This window comes from Ixodes scapularis, unplaced genomic scaffold, assembly GCF_016920785.2.
Source record: "Ixodes scapularis isolate PalLabHiFi unplaced genomic scaffold, ASM1692078v2 PGA_scaffold1__304_contigs__length_218370807, whole genome shotgun sequence".
Taxonomy (NCBI): Eukaryota; Metazoa; Arthropoda; class Arachnida; order Ixodida; family Ixodidae; genus Ixodes; species Ixodes scapularis.
In genome coordinates this window covers 91686225-91696776 of record NW_024609846.1, presented here as the reverse complement: position 1 = coordinate 91696776, position 10552 = coordinate 91686225, and the positions used below count along the sequence as shown (strand labels likewise).

General features: G+C 42.6%; 1 protein-coding gene across 1 annotated transcript in view; it reads right to left on the bottom strand.

Moving 5' to 3' along the window:
• Positions 1-7523: 7523 nt before the first annotated feature.
• The window catches only part of LOC121836109 (neprilysin-1-like), a 66694-nt gene continuing 63665 nt past the window's right edge, over positions 7524-10552 (bottom strand). The window contains exons 20-22 of the mRNA XM_042290841.1: positions 9632-9733; positions 7757-7833; positions 7524-7620 (exon numbers count right to left, since the gene is read on the bottom strand). Of these exons, the coding sequence (XP_042146775.1) occupies positions 7524-7620; positions 7757-7833; positions 9632-9733 (276 nt within the window). The remainder of the gene's footprint in view (positions 7621-7756; positions 7834-9631; positions 9734-10552) is intronic.

Below are 10552 nucleotides of genomic sequence, written 5' to 3'. Positions count from 1 at the left end.
CAGTGAAGTGGCCTCCGGAGCCGGGAACAAAAACAGCTTGCCCAGTGATAAACGCGACAAACAACAACTGTGCCGTAACGACGTCAAACATCCCCAGGTATTCGGGATATCGACCACCTGCGCCAAAGCTGGGCAGATGGGGACAGACAAATAAATAACAATAAAATATACCCGTTAAAAATCCAATAACAAACATTTCTCTCGGATATATTAAGGTAAGTAATATTTATTAGCCGAAGAGATTTTTCATTACACTTTAACTGTTTCTTAGAGGTTCCTGCAGAAGAAAAAAGAAAGATTTACTCTATTGACTCCCATATAAATTTTTAGTTCTATGAAATTAAAAAAAAAAAAAAAACATTAAGTATTTTACAGATTTCCTGGAGGGATATAAAGTAGGGACAGCACGCTATCAAATTTCGTGTGTATCTAACCTAAAACTGAAATCTCCTAGGTTGAAGATAATGATCCCTGAAGGAGGGGATCAAGGGGGACGAAATACAAAGATATATCTCCAAAGACAGCTAGGTGACTGGTGCGCGACCGAAAAGATCCAGCTCCCTTGCACCTTTGCATTAATTGCATTATCATCATCTCCTAGGTTCTCTGAGAAATAATTAATTAAGTCTTCACCTCATGCCCTGCCAATATGTCTTCCCTGTAGCAAATGTATCATCCCTGTAGCAAGCTTTGCGCGCAGGGTGCTTCAACGAGGTTGTCGCACGTGCAAACAACTGCAAACAAGTGCTAACAAGTGTAAACGTGCAACACGTGCCAACAATTTGGGCAACCTCACCCCGTTTCAAAGAGAAAAAAAGGGTGCCAAAAGGGCCATAAGGAAAAATCTGTGCCTTGTGAAACCGGTGTAGTTTACGACATACCGATGACTTGTGGTTTTAGGTACATAGGGCAGACCTCAAGATGCTTGAACGATCTTCTGACTGAGCACAAAAGAAATGTAAATATAAAGCGACTAATTCCGAAATTGCGACACATGTACAAGAATCCAGAAACTGCTCGGCAAGTGGTCCGGTACAACGGTAGTATGCAAAGAAGTCAACGACGTGAAAAGGGTTGTAAAAGAGACAGTGAAAATTAGGTCGATCGGCAACTGCATAAGCCGGGTGTCTATGCTTTTTAGTGATAGGGCGAAAGCTTTTCTGCGAATATGATTTGAGCAGGTCTTGTGTTTTTCGCGAGAGGTACCTCCTTTGTCATGTTCTTGTTCCGGATGTATGCGTGCGTAGAAAAAAAAAAAAAAAAAGGTGTAACAGGTTGATGGGTACGTACTGCAGTCGGTTCCGTGTGGTTCGCTTGTTCGTTTGTTGTAAAGTTAAGAGTGGCTGCGAGGTCGAGAATGTCCCCTTCGGGCGATGTTTTGTTGTGTGTTTACCGTTTGTTAACTCAAAGTGGTTCATAACTTTTTTTAAGAACTTTGTGGCTGCGAAGTCAAGGCGTGTTCCATTGGTACCATTGTTTGGAATGTTTTTTGGTGGCGGTGTTGGGTCAGGATGTATAAAAGGAGGGAGAACTGAATAAAGTGGTTAGCCGTGTTTGAGACGTCGTCGTGTTCCTTCCACCCAGCCTCAGGTGGTAAAAAATGGTAAAGTAAAGTTCATTCGGTGCATTGCGGCAGCGGCGGTGTAACGATACTGGATTGTGACATTGGTTTATTTAGATGGCAGTCGATATAATGACAACGATGGCTGCGTGACGATAGCGACTTTGAGCAAACCGCCAAAGCTCGGTTACACTCGATGTTGAGCGTAGCAAACGTGGCGTAGCTCAACCTACACGGATTGGTTGCAAATATAGAGTTCCCGCTCTCCGGCCAATGAAAGACGCGCGTTCTGCGCTACGTTGCGTTCGCTGCGCTTGACGTCGGAGTGTAGCAGAGCCTTTACCGTGTTCTGCGTACCGCAATATCGTAGCCTTTAAAGAATGTTTTTAAGCGTTCGCCCCGCGGTCATGGTGTCATTCGGGCGCGCGCTTTGAAGCATGGTTCAAAGGCTCTGGTCCTGCGTTACACTGAACACGGTAACAGTCCCCACTGTTAGTAAGGCTATTCCGGTCGTTTACTGTTCGCGAACAAAAGGAATACATAAAGCAGTTATAATATCTACTCAATGTGTTGTACTACATATTTCGCTGCGAGCTTTGCAAGATGAGCCCTGGTTGTAGAGATAACAGGCGCTGCATGCGACTACTCTAAAACAATCGCATTCCAAAAAAAAAAAAAAAAAGCTTTTTGTTTTAGAAGGGGGGGGGGGGGGTTAGTGGAGTGCGTTTTTGCTAGAATCCTGCAGCTTTCAACCTATATGGCCTAAAACGTTATGAAGGGTTGTAAAACACCGAATTTTACTACATGATTTCCCGTTAAACTTTGTAAGATCGCCCTGGTTGTTTATGTACGAGGCGCTGGATGTGGCAACTTCCAAAGAATCATGTTCCAAAAGAGCGAACCCTCGAGTATTTCCGGGACGTGCGTCTCCACGAAGAACCTGCAGCGTGCAACCTGTATAGGTAAAAATGTTTAATCATGCACTCAACGAGTTCTACTACATGATTTCCCTAGACCTCTGCGAGATACCCCTTGGTTGTTCAGATAAGAAGCCCCTAATGTGGCTACTTCAAGAATCACGTTCCAAAAGAGAATACCTACGAGTTTGTTGGGGGAGCGCGCTTCCGTCAGGAACCTTCAACGAACAAGCTACATGGCTTAAAATTATTTGAACATCTACTCAAAGACTTTTACTACATGATTCTCCAAACACTTCGTGAGATTCACCCTGGTGTTTGAAATAAGAGGCGCTTAATGTAGCTACTTTGAAAAAATCACGTTCCAATAGAGCAAACCTTCCAGTATTTTGGGGAAGAAAGCCTCCACCACGAGTCAGTAGCGGGCAACTTATGTGGCTTATATGGCGACATAAGCGTTGATATAAGAGCCAGCGAATTTTTTTTTTTAGTTTTTTGTTTTTTAAATCTTGTGCAGAAAAAGGAAATCGCGAGTTTTTTTAACCATGTACTTTTCGAACGGAAAGCAGCCTGAAGCCGTACGTATTTATATTATGTTTACTTCAATGTAAATTAGATAAAACGAAAAGGAAGACCCAAGACTCAACGTGTCAAACCTGTATTGGCAAATCCGTCGTCTTGCAGCGATGCGAAGACAAGGGGTCGGCGTGGGGGGATGATCAGAATGCAGGATGCTTCCATAACAATCCAAACGGATTAAAATAACTTGAATATACAGTCACCAGTGATATAAAAAAGACTGACCAAGCGTGTTAACTACAGAGTATAAAGCGTTTTTTTTTTCCTTTTTGCCTGAAAATGATTGTTTTATGTACGCTTATAACCATTTTGTTGCGAAAGCTTTTTTTTTTTCTGGAGCGGCGTGAAGAAACGTTTCGTGTAAGCATTCTCGACGTTGACTGTGCTACGGTGGCAGTTTGCGTTCGGCGATTTCTTTGTAGTTTCCCTGTGAGCGCGAGCTGTCGGGATCGAAGTGTACAAAAAAAGGCATCACCCTAAACGGAGTGACATCGAGCACCCTAGTCGGTCCAGTTGTGGTGGGCGTTGATTAATATATATATATATTCCTGTTAAATTATCACTATCTGTCACCGGGTAGAAAACGTCTGAAGTTTGATACACCGCGTCAGAAAAAAAACAGAAAGGCTTTAACATATGAAGGACGGAACTGCTGACGAATCGTGGAACGTGTAGGAAAGCTTAAGATTCCATTGCCACGCATATTCAGCGTGGTCGGATTCAAAAAATGCGTCAGCCATTCTGTGGTACACGTGTGCGATGCTGATTTCAATTCACCGCCAAACATTATAAGCTTGCATTTTGCCATGTGATTCATGTGACGCTGTCATTTGCTGAAGCCATCTTTTTTTAAGAACGCGACATCTTGGTTAGCTGGTGCCATGGCGGATTGGGGTAAATTTACGAAGTATGTGACTTCCTGATGGTCTGGCGTCCGGTCGGATTCGACCAACTCCTTAAATCCTGTGACGTGGTGACAGGCGGGCGTCAGATCGGATTCGGCTATCTTTTTCACGCAACCTACGACTCGTGGCACGTGCGCTGACTGGTCCTGCATATGTCTCGCACTTTGGTCATCCATTTTTGTGTGTCTTGCTACTTCACTGACTTAAGAAAAAAATCAACAATCACACAGCTACAAAAAATATACTAGCTATCAATAGAAATATTGCACGTGCTCATTAGTTATTCGGCTCTCGTAAATGTGTCATAAGTCCACGCTTTTGCTGGCTATTTCCCGAGCACGTCTGTAGCTGATATCGAATCCCTGGTTGAGCCTTTCCTAGAGGAAAAAATGACTGTTTGATTTAAAATAGTAACTCTATTTTCGTCATACTCGTCCTTCCACCTAGTTTGTGACGAAGAAGCGTTTTCATCGCTAAACAGACCTGATGTAGGGCCGCAAGGAAGTATCTTCCACCAGTTTGTTGGTAGACTTGACAGCACACGTGTTGAAGGTGCAGGAACAGCAGCCCATGTAAATGGCACAAAAGCTCAGTGTTTAGTATCAAAATGCGAGGGTCCTGCGAACTAAGGCAGATGAGTTTATGTCAAACCTGATAACAACTAGGCTTGATGTTATTTGTCTCAATGAAAGATGGCTATGTCATGGTATACCCGACTCAAATTACTTCACAGCTAACTACAACGTGTATTGCCAGGATAGGGATTACGTGATCACTGGTCAGAACTTCGGGGGAGCCGTACTAATTGCCGCAGAGGAATCTCTTTCGACACACCGCCGTTTTAATCTTGAAACATATTCTCAGTGTGTATGGATAGGAATCAAAGGAAGTGGTGGCTTCGGCTACCCAGTTGGAAGTTACTACTTCCCACCCCTGTTTGATCAGGTTATCTTTGCAGAGCATCTCGAGACACCTAAACAACACATCGATTTCAGCATGTACAAAGTCTATTGCGATCTTAATCTTCCGGCTGTAGATGGGTCAGTTGGAGATGTTAATAGCAGCAGCCTCACAGCGAAAAATAAGGCTTTATTTTTATTAGACTTTACGAAATGTTGTAGCTTGGATCAACTCAACAGAATCGAGAATTGCGCTGGAAATGTCCTTGAACTTGTTCTGTCCAGCGTACCGGTTGACTTTGTAACTCCTAGTTTAGCACCCTAAGTGCAGATGGATGTTTTTCAACCTCCATTCAAAGTTGAGTTCTGTGTTCCTCAGACGAAGCCAGCAACGTGTCCCTACTCTACTTACTGTTACTGTAAAGGCGATCGCCTGAATATATATGAATACTTAAAAAAAACTGCGACTGGAGCGGCCTGCTCACTATATCTGATATCGACCGGGTGAAAGAAACATTTTCTTTAATGATTAAGGACGAAATGTATCTATTCGTGCCGCAGCGCATTGCAAAACCTTATATATGCTGAGTGTTTTTTTGATGGGCTGAAAACGTACAGGCGAAAGAAGGGACACTTTCATTGACTTTTCATACACACGGGCTCTTCCTTATATCACACTGAGTTCAGTATATACAGGGCCTTAGTGAAAATATTATATTTGAGGGACAACCGCCTACACCTAGACCAGGTAAGGTGTAGCTTAAACAGGCGTCCAAAAACCTTTTGGCGATTTGCAAAAAAGCAGCAATTCTAACCAAAGCATTTGTTTGCGTACAGATAACGATGCGAGCTATGTTACATCTCCTTTTAAAAGTTGCGAATATATTTGCCACTTACTTCAATATCTGTTGCTCAACCAGCCAGGGTATTACTCCACCTCAAGAAGTTAAAACGAACTCCCACGACTCCTTGACTGGTGCCAGTGTAGATACGAAAGAAATCTTAGACCGCGCCACTTGGAGGGCAGTTTCTCCAGAAACCGTTGTATATTCAAACAGGAAAATAAAGGATAGCTTTATTTTCTCGATTTTACCTACTATTATTTTTTAATGCTAAAACTCCAATGTAAATATATGTACTTTCCGTCGTAATTTCGTACTGTTCAATCCTTTTCCCAGAGCACAATCGCTCTCGGAGACCGACAGTAACGTTGGCCACTCTACGATAGGAGCTTACTGTTCAGACCAGCGTTCCAACGTGACTATCCGCACGTTGATCGATTGCACCTAATCCTATAGGTTGTCTTAAACTCTTTAATGTAATGTAAAGCGGAATGTCAACCGACGACAACCCGCCCCCTCGGATCACGGCCCGACCAGCGGCATCAGTGCCCGACAGCTTACGTCATATCATCTCGCTATACCACTGATACGCGAGCGCACGGTCCCATCGGCGATAATTCCAGTCTTCTGTTCACAACGCACAACACTGCACTCACGATGTTGCTGCTATGTTGGTGACACGCAGAAATACAGAACCACGTTGATTGCCGGTTAACACTCGGCATGGGAAAACAGAACCGAACTGCGGCAAAACCTGCTTGTCTTGGACGCAGCTCCTGCGATTTCGATAACGTCGAAAACGTCGACACAGTTCCCCGTGGTTCTCGCAAACTAGGAGGTTTTAAATCTCCTTGCCTGCAAACCGGAGACTGCCATTTTACCCAGTGTATGTAGCGCTGCTGGCATACTCCGGAGCTTCGCTGTTTCTATCGGCTTCGTTTGCTCGTTTGATAAAATTAGTGGTAGAAACGTCAATGCAACTGAAATGTTCTGCACGTTTGGACTAGAAGACGTAATTACAGGCGGCCTTCGCTGCTGCTGAAGCTCAATCAACTCAACAACATTTATTAAAAAACGTGCGCGACGTGCTCGAAAAACGGAGCCGAAAGAAGATGAGTCGGGAGGGCGAATGCTTTCTACCCTCTGCCTGGAGAAGGAAAAAAACGTCTCGTTCCTCCCTACTTCTCGTGTCCGCTGGGGGGCGCGTCAGTAGGAGGGAGAAAGATGCGCCTTGCAACCTTTTTCCTATATTTGTCCTTAGAGTGTAGCCAAAATCAAGTTCTGGCATAATAGACCAACATAAGGAGCGTGAGGTTCGTTTGCCGCATTTCTGGCGATAAGTAGTGAACTTCTGAATCGCATTATGCGGTGTTTTTTTACGTTTCTTATATGCTTACTTGTGAAGTAAGAGCTGCTGTAATGCGTGCTATTTATTAAATAAATAGGTCGGCTTGGGTGAATGAAACACCGCGTCTTATTCAAAAGGGCAAACACCAGGAATGCGATAAATGTCCACAACCCGAAAGCCTACTCTCCATTTCTTGAATTATATTTGACTTTTTGCTAAACAAAAAAAGTGTGGGTTACCTACCTGCTCGTTTTAGTTGGATTATCGCTTTTGCATTCCCAATCTTTTTATTTTACCCTTTGTCTTCCTTTCTGAAGAAAATATATATATATATATTACGTTTTGACGTAGATTAAACACGACACTTGCAACGGACGCCGTTTTTAAAGTATGAATAATCAGCTTTGAGCTATTTGGAACGTGTTTATTGCGTAAATATTTGACTAGTAAATGCAAATATTGCTGGTGCATATTACACGTAGCATTTGTTTGTTATATTCATGCGACTGGTCGCATTGCAGCTGAATGTCTTCAAAAAGATGGGAGAATTGCCAAGATGCCGGTTGACCCTAAAAAGAGTGGCAAATAATTAAGAATAATAAGATTTACATGTACACTTCAGAAATTCTAAAACTTTTAACTGAAGAAAATTTCCTAGAGTTTAGTTCACGAAATGTTGTAAAAGCTTTCATGATAAAATGGTACCTTATTTTAGATGGGGAATGAGGGTCCCGCTTGACAATGTCCCTGAGTTCTGCGTCCTGATCGTTTTGGCAAAAGCTCTGTAGAACAAAACAGGAGTACACTTAGGGCAACCTGCAATAACTCAAATTTACATTTAATATGCCAGAAAAAACTTTCGATATTTCGAAATGCAATATTCAAATATATATTTTTATGAGCGTCAAGCCCCCTAGAGCTGAAAGAAAAAGTGCAAAATATTTTAGAATTTAAAGGTTCCCGAATTCTAACTTGAAGATTATGTAAATGAATTTGGTATCGCACCCCTTGCGTGCCAAGCATAAACAGGTAGGGACTTATCGTGAAAGTGCACCAAATATAAATAATTATTCAACAATAGGCAACGTTTTTGTTAACCTGTAAAAAAAAAAGTTATTTTGTTGTTGTTTTCTAAACAGAGTGGCGATAAACATGATCTCCCACCGGTGCGTTGGAGGCCCTGCCGTAGCAGGCCTATTTGCCAGTGGCTGAAAATGAACCTTGTATTTATTAAACTGACAAAAAACCTTACAGACGGAAGGAACGAGAATTCGTCCGTCATTCTCCTATCACCTTGAGACATAACGTCTGGCTATCGGAACGCCCACATGCGAAGCAATGTTCGGTGTCTTCGATTCGTGTAATGAATTTAGAGTAGAGGTCTTCGTTTCAGACATAAGCAGTGAAAACACGCAGATTTATTTAATCCTCTGTAGCTCTCTGTTTCGCATTCCGCTGCCATCAACTAACATTTAAAGGTCAAATTGTCAATTCCCCTAAAGGTGGATATTTCGGTAGGTATAATAACGATAAGAATGAAAGGCGGCCGTGTCTTGAGCGAATACAACTTGAGTTATAAGCTTGCCATTTTAATATTAAAGCATGTTTGTGAAAACACAAAACGTATGCGTAAACCAATTTAACTGCCACGAGTGAAAAGTCCCTCGTAGAACCCCTTTGCCTTCAGTTTTATATCTAATAAAGCGTAGCCTTTGAGAAGAAACAAACAGGAACACATTCAGATGCGCTGAGAAGGACCAATACATTCCAGGAAAACAGACTTTATGGCTATAATCATGGACAACTAAAAACGTAATATCTGCGTTTTTTCAGCTGTCGGCGACATTAGAAGGTCAGTAATAGCCCTACGGAGTGCGGGGGTGACATATAATTTTATTTAATATAATTCACTTTATTTTCATTTGTGTTATTTTTAGTGCCGCAGAAACAGCTATGCTCTTTTTGGTGGTGCACTACGTCGTAATAATAAGAATTCACATCTCAAGAACATGCGCTTACATCTCAGAATGAAAGGAAGACTCCATTTCACTCTCTAATTGTTTGTTCGCAACCAATAATATCAATATAAAACTTATGTAAGGTGGAGTCGAAGTCGTTAAAAAGAAGTAAAAAAAGTCGCAGGACGGGTGATGGGCTAAGTGCTATGTAAAACGTGAGCGTTCAAAACCAGACCTTTGTGTAAGACGTTAATATACGATGTTCAGTAGCGCTGCGCAATGATTAAACACATTGACATCCTAGTGCAAAAATATGACCTCACTCATCATCCGTCTATTACACAAATAGTGTGTGCCAGTCAGCTCACCCATGCTTTCATAGTCATAAAACAAACATCTTGTCAAGTACGACAATAGCAACAAACGGCAATCTCTTTTCAGTTAACTAGAAGATCGGTGATGCTACCAATACTTTCAACCTACACCTTCTCGTACACAGGTTGACCTTCGCGGTTGTTTAACATGATATCACTTTCATAAAAATTGCTCGCGCGCCAATGGACCCCTGATGAAAACAAAGCTATCGTTTTTAATGTGATATTTATGGAGAAAGCTTACTCACATATGCCAATGATATAAAAAACAACTGGTCAGCATTAAACTCAGTCATGCATGGCAAGCGCTGCGGCGTGGAGGGGTGCTGCGTCAACAGTTTCTTATGAGCCTGCGGAAACAAATAACTGTTAGTTCAGGAGTATACGAAAAGCTGTCAGGTTTATTTCATACTCAGATTTTTTAAGATAAACGTCCACAACGCTCTAAAAAGACAAAGACAAGCAAAGAGTGGTAGACAAGGAAAGCACTCAACTCTCAATTTAATATTTATTGAGGAAACAACTATGTGCCCAAAACGCAGTACCACTTTTTTATGTATAAAATATTTAGCTAAGGCAGTTATCTTACCCTGTCTGCTTTTCTTTTAAAAAGGCTGCTTACCCAATCATTTTTGGGCTATTTTGATTGTACTCTTCCACCACAATAATAATGATGCCTTTAAAATTAGGATGACATTTTCAAACCGCACATTTCTACGGTTGATGACACGCTTACAATGATATCGTCACATGCATTGGCGTAGATTCTGGGGGGGGGGGGGGGGGGGGGGGCATCGGGGCTCGTGCCCCACCTGGTAAAAGCCAAGAGGGGCAAGCCTCCCCCCCCCCCCCCCCCAATCGGGAGAACTCAGCCTGCCCCCCCCCCCCCCCCCCCCCGGGAAAATGGGAAGTCTACGATGCTGGCCACAGGGGTGTTTAATTATCTGCCTTTCTTTATATCAATGATTTCTTCTGAGTTACTAGCATCCTATTCTACGAGAGGGGATCCAAAAGTAACCGGAATGAATTTCTGGAAGGCGGGCGGTTCGTAGTACCAGCTTCCGCCACTAGCTGGGCTTAGCGGCAGAAGCTATAGAGAGAATGGTCAATATGTAAAGAAAATGGTCATTAATTGGTAAGAACAGGGCGCAAACAAGGGTGCCTCGTTG